The sequence below is a fragment of the Silurus aristotelis genome (genome assembly GCF_946808225.1).
Source record: "Silurus aristotelis genome assembly, chromosome: 13".
Taxonomy (NCBI): domain Eukaryota; kingdom Metazoa; phylum Chordata; class Actinopteri; order Siluriformes; family Siluridae; genus Silurus; species Silurus aristotelis.
This window is the reverse complement of record NC_139586.1, coordinates 5,643,337-5,657,844: the sequence shown is the minus strand read 5'-3', so window position 1 is coordinate 5,657,844 and position 14,508 is coordinate 5,643,337. Positions and strand designations below refer to the sequence as shown.

At 40.0% G+C, this 14,508-nt stretch overlaps 1 protein-coding gene across 15 annotated transcripts in view; it reads right to left on the bottom strand.

Annotated features, from left to right (window-relative positions):
• Nucleotides 1–14,508, bottom strand: part of nav2a (neuron navigator 2a) — a 95,712-nt gene that overhangs the window by 10,415 nt on the left and 70,789 nt on the right. For all 15 annotated transcript variants that reach the window (XM_083558097.1, XM_083558105.1, XM_083558101.1 and 12 more), the window contains 8 exons: nucleotides 13,315–13,472; nucleotides 12,888–13,067; nucleotides 7,601–7,653; nucleotides 5,954–5,977; nucleotides 4,741–4,815; nucleotides 3,050–3,133; nucleotides 2,733–2,856; nucleotides 2,245–2,381 (listed from right to left, as the gene is read on the bottom strand). In XM_083558097.1, coding sequence (XP_083414223.1) covers nucleotides 2,245–2,381; nucleotides 2,733–2,856; nucleotides 3,050–3,133; nucleotides 4,741–4,815; nucleotides 5,954–5,977; nucleotides 7,601–7,653; nucleotides 12,888–13,067; nucleotides 13,315–13,472 — 835 coding nt within the window. The remainder of the gene's footprint in view (nucleotides 1–2,244; nucleotides 2,382–2,732; nucleotides 2,857–3,049; nucleotides 3,134–4,740; nucleotides 4,816–5,953; nucleotides 5,978–7,600; nucleotides 7,654–12,887; nucleotides 13,068–13,314; nucleotides 13,473–14,508) is intronic.

Sequence of the window (14,508 nt, the reverse complement as noted above, 5' to 3'; positions counted from 1 at the left end):
GTAGATATCAATGGTGCTCACACAAAATATTGAGACTTTGGACAAAGTTTTGACAATTTTGTTGCCAGCTGTATGTTGAATTATTTTCAGAGGACAGTAAATCTATACTGCTATACAAGCTGCACATTGACTACTCAAAAATATATCAAAGTTGAATTTCTATAGTATTGTCCCTTGAAAACATAATAAAATAGTTGCTAAAATGTAAGGGGTGTACTCACCTTTGTGTCAAAATATTTTTGCTTAGGCATGCTTAGGAAAAATAATAAAATATTTCTAGAAATAGTTTATAGAAATATACAGTGCATCTAAAAAGTATTCACAGCGCTTCACTTTTCCACATTTTGCTAATGTTTCAGCTTTTTTTTCCTCTTCTTCTTCATTCAGCTGCTCCCTCCTTGGTAATGTAACCTCTCCTCTCAGCCTGGCTTCCACTACTCTTTCTCATAACTTTATGATGTGACTGATTAACTTTATTCCCCTGTAGTTACTGCAGGTCTGCACATCTCTCTTATTCCTAAAGATCGGTACCAGCACACTCCTTCTCCATTCCTCAGGCAGCGTCTCACCTTCCAAAATTTTGTTAAATAATCTGGTTGAAAACTCCACTGCCATCTCTCCTAAACATCTCCATGCTTCTACCGGTATGTCATCTGGTCCAACCAACTTTCCACTCTTCATCCTCTTAATCACTTCTCTCACTTCCTCCTTACTAAACCTATCCTACAAATTGTTTTCTTCTTCCTTAGTGTCCACAGCTTTTGCCACATCCATCTTCAATTGCTGCAACACCTTCTTGTACTCCTGCCTACTTTTCTCATCTCTCTTCCGATCCCAATTCTGTTTTGCCAACCTCTTTCTCCTTATGCTTCCCTGCCACTTCCTCATTCCACCACAATGTCTCTTTGTCTTCCTTTCTTTCTTTAGATGTCACACCAATTACCTTTCTAGCTGTCTTCCTCACTTCTTCAGTAGTTGACTTCCTCCTTCAGTTTCCACCATCTTATTCTTCTTTCAGTCCTTACTCTACTCCTCTTCTTCTTCACCTCTAAAATCTGAATACTTTCCAGATGCACTATATACTGTATAAGTTTTCCTAAAGCAGAGGTGTAAAAAAAAATTTTTAATCTCTGAGAAAAAAGATTTATCTGGAAGTGAACAAATCCAAATCGCAATGGTGGGAGTTTCACTAATGCTGTGCTCAGAACTAGTAAAACTCCCACTGCTGTAATTTGGTTTTGTTCACTCAGAACAGCCGGAATAAATCAGTCTACTTAACTTGTGATACAGCTTTTCTTTTCAAGTATTAAACCAATACATATTCATAGACACACACAATGTTTGCTTCACAGGCATGTGAGCTGCTTGTGTGCCTTGACACAGCAGCTTCAGTTAATGTGAGACTTTAGGGATAAGTGATACCACTTATTATCATTTTGATCCAAGTACTTTCAAGACCAGTATCATTAATATGGATACCAGCACCAGTAGTTTGAAAGTCATTATTATTAATAATTAATAGTATCTGATATTATATTGAATGTTAACTAAAATGGGCTGGACTTCATTTATTTAAAAACAATCCCACAAATCAAATTCAAACTTCATATAACGTTTCTACATTTTTCCCTTTTAAGGTTTTTATGAAAAGAAAAAGAGAATGCCGACTCTCTGCTTTAAAATAATTCCCTCTGAAGGTACACATGACACAATTATTTTAAAATATATCACTGAGAGACAGAATGCCAACTTGTTTGAATAATAAATAAAGGTACAGCAGAATAACAAACACGTTCTATTCATATTACATATGCATCTTAAACTCACTTGTTTAAAAAGAAATTAGGTAGGTTTGATATGTCGATTCTCTCGATACAAGACCAGTATCAAAATAATCAAATCGATCCACCCATTTCAATGAGACATCAGAGTGTCTTACAAAGCAAATAAATAGAAAAAATAGGGAAAGCATCAGGAAGAGAGAAAGCCAAGCGCGAGTGCGCTGAAGCTTAAAGGGCAATGAAAAGCAAACCATAAGTTCAAGTTAGCTTCGCTTATTAATGCTAACACACTTACTCTTACCTCAGAAACCTGCCACATGAAGCAACAAGAAAACACAAAGACACAGAAAGCAGACTTAGCTGCTGTGTGTGTGTGTGTGTGTGTGTGTGTGTGTGTGTGTGTGTGTGTGTGTGTGTGTGTGTGTGTGTGTGTGTGTGTGTGTGTGTGTGCAGCTTCACACACCCAGTTTTTCTTTTTCTTCTTGCTGCTGTTGTCTGTATTCTCCATGCTGGAGTGGCTGGTGATGCTGGACACACTGTCTGATGAGTGCTGTCTGCGCATACACATCTCTGCCTGTACCGAGACTGAGCCAACAGAACCTGTAACACAACACAAAATATATACACAAAAAACAAACACATTATACCAAACAATAACAACTATTTCTACAGGGAATATTCTGCACACGTTCACATTATCTGTTCATCTCAACATTCTATACAGTTTATAAATCTTAACAGTGTACAAATAACTTAATTTAGTTGGCAGTAATTTATATGAATTTACAGTTTTTTTAGCATAAAAATTATCTCAGATTTTTCTTGCTAACTCAAACTAAGATGCTGTTAATTCACACTTATGCCTAGCTAATTTTGTAATGTAATATTATAGGAAAAGGAGCTGTTATATAATATTACATAATTACTATAATATTACAGTCTCTGTCTCACCTGTACGTTCAGGTTTACAGGCGAGTTCTGGAGTGTTAATGACACCGTTAATAGCAGCTTGAGCTACAGCATTCTGCTTCTTTAGCAACTCGATGGTCTTCCTCAGTTCATTCAGCTCAGAGTCCTACACACATATATACATACACAAGCTCAACAAACCACCAAAAAAAATAGTCCTCTTCCTATTTATATCATTTTTACTTTATTTTTCTGGTAGTATTTAATGCAAATATTTGTATTGTGTTATTGAATGTTTTTTTGAGGAGGGTTGCCAGATTTCACATATAATATACACAAATAAACATGTGTACATTTACCTTCTGCTCTGCTGTCATAGTGAGGCTTTTTAATCTGATGGTCATGTTGGCCAGACTCTGCTCAAATGCTGCAACCAGGTGCGCCTGAAAACACAAACACACACACACACACACACACACACACACACACACACACACACACACACACACAAACACACATTTACACAACAGCTATTATATCACAGAGAGGCAAAACAATTTGATGTTGCCCCTGTGACTGGGTCTCATTTGCCTGCAATGTCAGTTTGCCTCCATGATAAATAACTCCCAGACAAAGCAATGACTTCCAACAGGCCTTCACTGAAGAACATGGAGTCTCAAATTTATCTATTATTTTCTATTACTTTCTCTCTGTCTTTAATTTAAACAGGGTTTTTAACAGAGAACAGAGGCCAAAGTGAGTGTGGAACAGAGTTTGCAAGTGCAGTATTTATAAACAGAGATTGGGTTGTGGTTTGGGAATACACAAAGCCATTTGCAAGTGCAGAGCAGAGATGCAAGTATTGTGAGTGTACTTCTGTTATCGGCTAAAATCCATAGCAATAATATTTCCGGGTTGCGTCTGCATTGGAGCAGCTGAGAAGGTCCGCTGTCATTATTCAGTACGAAAGCAGCCTCTAGAGGTGAATCACTGACAACAAGTGCTGTTTGCTTTGACACAAGACTGCAAGCTGTAATTTATGTTAGTTCATAGTGCATTAAATAAAGTTAACTACAGAGTAATGTTACAAATGCAATCTTACTTTTAAACATAACCATTCCACATAAATTTAAACAGTCATGCTTAAAATTAAAGGCAGAGAGTTTTTACATTTGTAAATTTCCCATTGGGATGAATAAAGTATCTATCCACTTCCATATATCTAAAATGGCCATCTTTGAATGTCTTCCCAAAGTCCACAGTATTGAAATTACAATTATTTTTATTTTTTTATTTTTGTAATAAGTTCAGTACTATTTTACATGAAGAGTTTGTGTTTAATCCAGTATTTAATTTAAAAACTATCGTTTTTTTAATTGCTTATAGGCAAGTGTGATCCAACCTAGCTATAGGTATCGGTAAAATCCACTATTAGTCGACCTTTAGTAACCTCTAAGTATTATATAGTTATTCCATATATTACTCCATTATTTCATCTCTAATACTAACATTTTACTCTTATTTTTCCTCTTGACAATACTCCCAGGCCACCCACTGTGTCTTCAAATTCACAAACTCCTTGTGCTCAATGTGCGATATATCTATTCCTTTTTCACCGAGACCATGCCCACTTCACTGAGATAGAACATAAGTTTTAGTTTTTTATTTGTAGAATTATTATTATTAGTAGTAGTAGTAGTAGTAGTAGTAGTAGTAGTAATAAAAATAATAACTATTTTTATTAATCAACCATTATTATTGTTGTTATTATTATTATTTGTATTGCTTTTTATGGATAGAAATAAATGACATCTACAGTGTGAGGTGATGATTGACAGCCCTGAGGAATTGAGCTCACATCAACAATTAGACAATAGCACACAACACCCAAGAGACTCAATCAAGCTATGAAGAACCAGTTACATACACCCAGCAACACACTGTCAATGTGCGTGTGTGTGTGTGTGTGTGTGTGTGTGTGTGTGTGTGTGTGTGTGTGTGTGTGTGTGTGTGTGTGTGTGTGTGTGTGTGCGCACGCGCGTACACTCACGTTAGCACTCAGCTGTGTTGTCAGTGCTGACACTTTCTCTTGTGAGGCATCCAGCTCTCTGCGCAACTTCCGGATCTGAAATTATTATTATTACTATTATTATTACTATTACTGTTGAAAAAGACCTAAAGAAGCTGTCAGAAGAGAGACCAAACAGATACACAGATGAAAAAAGAGAATGGAATAAATAAAAAAAGAAAATCCAATGTAAAGGCTAAAGAGAGATTAAGTAAATGTGGGTGGTTCATGACAAAATAGTTAACTTGCACAGGTGTGTTAAAGAAAATATAATAAAAGAAGCATTTCAGGTGTGTGTCTTTGTGTTTGTCAGGGCGTGTGTGTGTGTGTGTGTGTGTGTGTGTGTGTGTGTGTGTGTGTGTGTGTGTGTGTATGTGTGTGTGTGTGTGCAGACAACACAGCAGTTAAGATCAAAGAACAACATACACAACACCACTCCTATTCATTAATGTGAAAAACACACAGTGGTGTAGTGGGTCTCTCTTTTTCTCACACATACACCTACACCCACCAACACACCCACACACCCACCAGCACACCCACACTCACACAAACCCACACATGCACACACCATAGTTATACTGTTTTCTATGGTTATGTTTCAAAAGGGTATTTTTAAATCATAGTTGTATTCTTCTCATTGTCTTAAGTGGTATAGGCCCAGACTTTAGGATGGTTACAGTCTTTGTAGTAAGCTGTAGTGATTTTGAATTGTGACTGGGTCAAACAATTCTTAGAACAATTCTTAGAAGCCAATATGAAACACATTATCATGTAATCTGCTGAGATTAGTCATGACCGCGTGTGCTCTCGCACTGCGTCCCAGAGACAGGACTGATTCCTGTTCTAAAGCCAAACCTGATTGCAATCCAAAACTGTTTCAGGGTTTCACCAGATTTAAGAAGACAGTTACTGAGAATGAGCATGAAACAGTACCTGCATGAAACCACCCTCAGGCACGACTTTACAGCAGGTCATTGAAAGCACACAAAAACATAAGTGATATTCATACATGTGGGGGAAATCCCATAAAGAGACAGAGAGAGAGAAAGAGAGAGAGAGAGAGAGAGAGAGAGAGAGAGAGAGAGAGAGAGAGAGAGAGAGAGAGAGAGAGAGAGAGAGAGAGAGAGATTTTGTGTGTGTGTGTGTGTGTGTGTGTGTGTGTGTGTGTGTGTGTGTGTGTGTGTCCACTCACCTCTGACTGTGACTTCTCTTCATTCTGTAAAAAATAAAACCAAATAATATAATAATTAACAAGATTTAACATGCACACACACACACACACACACACACACACACACACACACACACACACACACACACACACACAATATAATCTTATAACTGCAAAACAAATATGAGTAATAATTTATCCAGGGATTCTGGTAAACTCTGATTCAGGACACAGCACAGACGTATAAACTTAATTTATTATAACCAAATTCTACACACATCATCCTACAGAACTGAGGATGTCAATTACTGAAGCAGTGTGTTCAAGCAAACACCAACTGTGTTATGACAACAAGCTGATAGTTCATTCGTCTCCTTTTTCGTCTTCTTTTGTGCTTACATGACAGTACATGCAGCTTTTCACTACACACACACACACACACACACACACACACACACACACACACACACACCCAACAGTAACGTCCATCCAAATATTATTACCATAAAAATAGTTTGAGGTATGAAACACACACTCCTTTACACATTACACAAACACACCACACAGACAGACAGACAGACAGACAGACAGACAGACAGACAGACAGACAGACAGACAGACAGACAGACAGACAGACAGACAGAAGACCTAGACAGACAAACAGACAAAAAGAAAGACACAGGCAGACAAACAGACAAAAAGGAAGACACAGGCAGACAACCAAGCAGACACAGAGGCAAACAGACCCAGATAGGCAGACAGACTAACAGACACAAATTGGCAGACAGACAGAAAGACACAGGCAGACAAACAAAGACATGCAGACAGAAAGGCACACTGACTGACAGACACAGACAGGCAGCAAACTGGCAAAGTGTCCGTTGCACTCAGTGCACTAGACGCAGTCAAGCAGACAGGCAGGCAGATAGCTATATGGGTGGATGAGATGAGATGTATACACACACTGACATGTTAATGATCAGTTGTGTGTCAGCATTTCTTTAAATCTGCCTAATAACCAAAAGCCATTCTTTTTAATAAATTGATAATATGGTGTGTGTGTGTCTGAAGAGAAAAAAAAAAAAGAGAGAGAGAGAGAGAGAGAGAGAGAGAGAGAGAGAGAGAGAGAGAGAGAGAGAGAGAAAGAGAGAAGGATAGAGATCTAACCTTATTATTCCAAGCACTCACATCACTGCAGATGGTCAGAGTAGCCATCATCCTTACACTTGTTAAAAGTTGTTTTTTTTCCTCTGTATTTGACATTCAAATTCTCTCTCCAGCTCTTTCCTGTTTGTCTGTCAGTCTCTAATTTTCTCTCTCTCTCATTAGCTCTCTCTCTCTCTCTCTCTCTCTCTCTCTCTCTCTCTCTCTCTCTCTCTCTCATTTTCTCTCTCTCTCTCTCTCTCTCTCTCTCTCTCTCTCTCTCTCTCTCTCTCTCTCTCACACCCACTCATGCTCTCTGTCTCTAGCTCTGCCCCCAGTGGTGCAATAGCATGGCTGCTGAATAGGTTAAGAATGTTTCACTCGTTCTTAGACTTCAATGTTATACATCAAGTTTTCTATTCTTTCTCATTCTCTTATTGTCATTCTTCTCTTTTTATTTGTCATTGCTCTTAAATAAAGATAATAGTAAAGATTATTAAAGATAATAATAAAAAAAAAACTCACAGTGGAGTAGATGGAAGATGTACTTGAGACCAGGGAAAGAGATGAACCATGTACTGGAGAAGAAAAAGTTAAAAAACACATATCAAATATTTTCCTCAGTTGTAATGTTAATATATCTAGATAAAAATATTTAAGGACTAATTATATTGCATTAACAACTAAATGTTTGATAAAGCATATCATCAAATACAGCATATGTATCAGCAGTACTGAGATGTCTTTTCAGAATTAAATTTCTCACCCACTGGAATCTACAGTTCCCTTTCAGGAACTCACACTGTGTCAGTAACACTTAGGGAACGCTTTTGAACGTACTGAATCACATGTGTAACCAGTCCAACGGAAAAGCGTGACGTCACCAGCGGTGTGATGTCACGACCAAGAAGCTATAAAAGCACATGACGTGAAGAAGGCGCTAGCTTCTGTTTGTCTTGGTAAGTGAGAGAAGCAAAAAAAAATAATAATAAAATATATATATATATACATACAGTGAGGAAAATAAGTATTTGAACACCCTGCTATTTTGCAAGTTCTCCCACTTAGAAATCATGGAGGGGTCTGAAATTGTCATCGTAGGCGCATGTCCACTGTGAGAGACATAATCTAAAAAAAAAAAAAAATCCAGAAATCACAATGTATGATTTTTTAACTATTTATTTGTATGATACAGCTGCAAATAAGTATTTGAACACCTGTCTATCAGCTAGAATTCTGGCCCTCAAAGACCCGTTAGTCTGCCTTTAAAATGTCCACCTCCACTACATTTATTATCCTAAATTAGATGCACCTGTTTGAGGTCGTTAGCTGCATAAAGACACCTGTCCACCCCGTACAATCAGTAAGAATCCGGCTACTAACATGGCCAAGACCAAAGAGCTGTCCAAAGACACTAGAGACAAAATTGTACACCTCCACAAGGCTGGAAAGGGCTACGGGGAAATTGCCAAGCAGCTTGGTGAAATAAGGTCCACTGTTGGAGCAATCATTAGAAAATGGAAGAAGCTAAACATGACTGTCAATCCCCCTCGGACTGGGGCTCCATGCAAGATCTCACCTCGAGAAGTCTTAATAATCACCGTTTCCAAGGTTACTGTTGGTAATACAATAAGACGTCATGGTTTGAAATCATGCATGGCACGGAAGGTTCCCCTGCTTAAACCAGCACATGTCCAGGCACGTCTTAAGTTTGCCAATGACCATTTGGATGATCCAGAGGAGTCATGGGAGAAAGTCATGTGGTCAGATGAGACCAAAATAGAACTTTTGGGTCATAATTCCACTAAACGTGTTTGGAGGAAAAAAGATTGATCAGAATCAGAATCAGGTTTATTGTTTATTGTTGACACACACAAGGAATTTGGTTCCAGCTGTTAGTGACTCTCAAAAGTACAGACATAAATAAAACCTATACATGACAAAACAGACAAGACAAGACAAAAACAGACTATACAAGACAATACAAGACAATACAGACAATACAGACAATGTGAGACAGTATAGACAGTGTGGGTATTAAATAGGGATACAGATCAGTAATGTACATAAAGTGTGAGAGTGCATGGTAGTGCAAATGACAGTATTGTGTGTCAGGTATGATTAGAGAGTTACTATAAAACTTTGTACAGTATATAGCAGCCATAGTGTGTGCAACATATACAGATGATGTGATGACTGACAGTTCTGTGCAGTACTTATAGATATGAGCAGGGAATATAATTATGGTCAGTTGTTAGTGAGGCTGATTGCTTGGGGAAAGAAACTGTTCCTGTGTCTGGCAGTTTTGGTGAACAAAGTTCTGTAGCGCCTGCCAGAAGGGAGGAGCTGGAAGATGTTGTGACCAGGGTGTGAAGGGTCATCAATGATTTTTTCTGCCCGGTTTCTGGTTCTTGTTTGGTACAAGTCCTGGAGAGTGGGCAGAGGAACACCAATGATTTTTTCTGCTGTTTTAACAGTTTTCTGCAGTCTGTTTCTGTCCTGTTTTGTTGCTGCTCCAAACCAGATGGTGATTGATGAGCACAGAACAGATTCAATGACTGCAGTGTAGAACTGCATCAACAGCTCCTGTGGCGGACTGTACTTCCTTAGCTGGCATAGAAAGTACATCCTCTGCTGGGCCTTTTTCAGAATCGAGTTTATGTTGCATTCCCATTTCAGGTCTTGGGAAATACCATCCCAAGAACACCATCCCTACTGCTTTGGGGGTGTTTTTCTGCACATGGGACAGGGCGACTGCACTGTATTAAGTAGAGGATGACCGGGGCCATGTATTGCGAGATTTTGGGGAACAACCTCCTTCCCTCAGTTAGAGCATTGAAGGTGGGTCTAGGCTGGGTCTTCCAACATGACAATGACCCGAAGCACACAGCCATGATAACCAAGGAGTGGCTCTGTAAGAAGCATATCAAGGTTCTGGTGTGGCCTAGCCAGTCTCCAGACCTAAACCCAATAGAGAATCTTTGGAGGGAGCTCAAACTCCGTGTTTCTCAGCGACAGGCCAAAAACCTGACTGATCTAGAGAAGATCTGTGTGGAGGAGTGGGCCAAAATCCCTCCTGCAGTGTGTGCAAACCTGGTGAAAAACTACAGGAAACGTTTGACCTCTGTAATTGCAAACAAAGGCTACTGTAACAAATATTAACATTGACTTTCTCAGGTGTTCAAATACTTATTTGCAGCTGTATCATACAAATAAATAGTTAAAAAAATTATACATTGTTATTTCTGGATTTTTTTTTTTAGATTATGTCTCTGTGGACATGCACCTACGATGACAATTTCAGACCCCTCCATGATTTCTAAGTGGGAGAACTTGCAAAATAGCAGGGTGTTCAAATACTTATTTTCCTCACTATATATATATATATATATATATATATATATATATATATATATATATATATATATATATATATATATATAATTTCTTCTGCCAGCCAGATCCAGCGCTTTCTCCCGGGGTTCGGAAGCAGGCCTTTTTGTGGTTTCTTCCCCGTGCAGAGTGCTGCGCTCCACCTCTCTTCCTCTGAGGAGGGAGAGAGTATGGACGCCAGCAATCCTGTAGAGGATACGCCCCCACAGCCAGTTCAGTTCAAGGAGCTGTTGGAGGATATGCAGAAACAACGTCCCCTAAGCAAGTTGGATGTACGTTTCCTGCAACCGACGTCGCTGCTTCCATGCCAGGGTCTGCCGTTTTTCCCAGAGTTGCACACTTAGGTGACCAGTTCCTGGAAGAATCCTAATTTGGCCCACCTCTTCAGCCCCTGCATCTCTCTCTCTAGGCTAATGTAGTAGGTTTAAAGGAGTGCGGTAGTGGGGTTGAAGAGACAATGGCTGGCTATCTCTCCCCAGGTGCTGCATCTTTCCTTAAAGCCCAGGTACTGCCCACCAAGCCTCTGAGGACTGCCTTGGCTTTGGTTGGCAAAGCTTATATCTATGTCTTCCATGGTCTCCACACAGAAACACCTCTGGCTCACCCTGTCAGATTTGTTCTTCTGGATACCCCTGTGGTGCGACTAGCCTGTTTGGTGATGTCGTGAATACGCCGAGTAACATTTGCGGCATTCCAGCGGTTTCTCTCTCGCTGCTCTCATGGGGCTGCACGATGGGCGCAGCCCCGACCAACAAGTGCTGGGCATTGTTAAATTCAGATATGGAGTGTCATCACTTGCACTTCCACAGAAACTGGGGACCTTGGGCGGCGTTCCAGGCAGAGGCCCAAGAAGCTGATGGATCTGAAGACCGTCATCTTTAAATGAAAAGATCCTGACAGACAGAAGTTTTTTGGGGTCCCCGCCAGGGGGCAACGTGTACCTAGGCATATGGTGCCCGCCCCTCCATGGCCCCCCTTAGGGTTGGTAACCCTGACACGAAGAGTGCTCTCTCGCCACCTTTCAGGAGGTCCCCAGAGCTGCGCCAGGGCATTGCCCCAGCTCTAGGCACATTTTCGAAAGACTGATTTCTTTAAGAGACTATCTGGCAGCCTGGAACAGCCTGGCAGACGTGTCTCAGTAGGTCAAGAGAAAGAAGGCCAGAAAGAAGAAAGAAGGCCAGCTACTCAATGTGAAGCAGTTTCAAAGACTACTGGGTGGGATGGCAGCTGCATCCAATGTGGTGCCACTTGACCTCCTATACATGTGACCCCTACAGTGGTGGCTCAGGAACAAAGCCCTGTTCACTACATGGTCATTTCTTCACATGCATAAGTCATTTCTTCAAGAACAATGCGCTAAATGGGACCTAGCCTTTGTTCTGGAGGCCTTGTCTAAACCTTCCTTTGAGCCCCTTTCCGATGTGCCCTTGAAATTTTTCACAGTCAAGACTGTTTTTCTACTAGCCATCTCCTCTACAAAGAGGGTTGGGGACCTTCATGCCATTTCCGCAGTGTTGCTATGGGTAACAGTGTTGCATGTTATGCGAGTTGCCTTTTTAATATCAGCAGACAACAAACTCAAGCCAGCACTTTCTCTCCGCAATAATAGACCCGGTGTGAACACAGGCTTGCAATGATAATGTTCAGATTACTTTGTGCTAAGATAAACATGGGTGTATAGCTTCAAATTACACACCAGGGCAAATGACACACTCTGAGACCAACCGCACACACCCTGAAATTATAAGACCCTGGAGGACAAGTAAGTAGTGAGGTGATGACAAACAGATGAGAGATCAGACACGACAGGGAAGGAAATCCACCCTGTGTGTGTGTGTGTGTGTGTGTGTGTGTGTGTGTGTGTGTGTGTGTGTGTGTGTGTGTGTGTGATGCTCTTTATATCTGATACACTGATCCTGTTTTTCAAAACCACTAACAAACAGTTTTTCCCCCAGCGGGTGATTTATGAATAAATAGATAATGTAACGCTGCACGTTATTCAAGCACACAAAAGACAGAGGGGGTGGAGAGAGATAAAGATCCAGCGATGGGGAAAAAAAAGACTTCCTGATGATGATTATGGCAGCTCTTCATTCCTGACTCAACTCACATTAATTAAAATATATTACCATCAAATTAAAAAGTTATAGTTTTACATATTATTCATTTTTTTCTCTCTCAGTCACCACATTAAAGCACATTTCACTAAACCTCTGAGCCCTTCTCCAGTTTATCATCCTTCCCATCTAGATGTGATTCAGTTGGCTGATGCGTTTATCCAAAGACACTTATAGTCAGTAAGAGGAGAAAGACGTGAGTATCTTATTTAAGTTATTCGCTGACATTTGAGCTAGCAAACGTCTGCTTTACAGACTAAATCCATGAGCACCCACCTCCCCACTCCTTCCTGTTCCCTTACCTTCCTCAAACCCATCTCTGAAGGAAGCAGAGCGGCTCATGATGCGGGTTTTCTCATCCAACGACACACAGGAGTTTCTCAGACGAGTCTCATTGCACATGTCCAGCCCTGCATCCTGATTGTTTAAACTGCTGTTGCGCAAACTCACAAGGTTTATCTGAGCAACTGTAGTGGGACTGGCTGCAAACATACATACATACACGTACACACACACACACACACACACACACACACACACACACACACACACACACACACACACACACACACATACACTTGAAAACAAACTTAGTCCAGTATTTTTGTAAAAAAAAAAAAAAAAAAAAAAAAGATTAAATTCTGTTATAAAATGATTTTTGTGGTGAGTGATTTTTGGTGTAATTGATTCTTTGATGTGTTTTGATCGGCATAAACAAGGTGAGATTACCTAGCTGCCCGAAATTGAAACGCGTCCCAGACGGTGAGGTCAGGCTGGAGCCGGTAGAAAACGGTGAGTTACTGGCCGAGTCCTGCAATCCGCTGATAGAATGCGAGCGCAGCCAATCACGTGCCTCCTCTGGGCGAAGCTGTGGTGAGGGTGTATACCTGCAGAAAAACATCATAGGTTATCTCATTGAAAAATGATTGGTCACTATAATAGCCTCGCATTACCGTTGTGTGTGTATTTGTGTGTTTGTGTAGGAATTAGAGAGAGAAGTGATGTGAAGTCTGATGGAGCTGACTTCACATGTACTCAATATCACTATGCAAGCAGCTTGTTCTAGGTTAAAGTTATACAGCAATAGAAGGAAACATTACAAAGCTGAGCATAAACATAAAGCGCTAAAACAGCTTGCCCACAGACACAAGCAAAATGAAACTAGCAATACTGTTTCCAAAGCAGCTTCATTAGCTTCCCTTAAAGGAGTAGTGTGACCAAAAATAATTCCCCCTGAACTGTTATGATTCTCCCTCACAGAAAAGGTCCAACTAAAAACATATTCTTATCTTATTTATTACGACTTGTATTTTTTTTTTATTCCTGTAAACAGTGTTGGGGGTAACGCGTTACAAGTACCGTGCGTTATGTAATAATATTACTTTCCTGGAGTAACGAGTAAAGTAGCACGTTACTTTATAAATTTACACATTAATATCTGAGTTACTTTTTTAAAAAAGTAATGCGAGTTACTTTTCAGTTAAATTATTTTGCATAAAAAAATAAATACTGAATTAAAATGAACGTAGTCACGTAGAATCGCGCACTCATACGTGCGAGCCGCGGGAACAGAAGCTGGTCAGAAGCGGAGATGGCAAACCAGAGCATTACATTACTGTGATGGAAGTGTTTTTATTATTTTTAAATTGTCGAGGAAAAGGAGAAAGGTATATTGGTTAAGTGTAGATTATGTGTTGGTGAAAAGCTCTTGTCAACTGCAAAAAATACCACTTCAAAAAAAAAAAAAACAACATCTGCATGCAAAGCACAGCACTACAGATGTGTGTGTGTGTGTGTGTGTGTGTGTGTGTGTGTGTGTGTGTGTGTGTGTGTGTGTTTGTATAATGTTGAATATATGCCTGGCAAGCGCCTACCAGTGGGGGTGTGGTTGGCTAATTATCCCAGGACTTTTTAAGCAGGCAC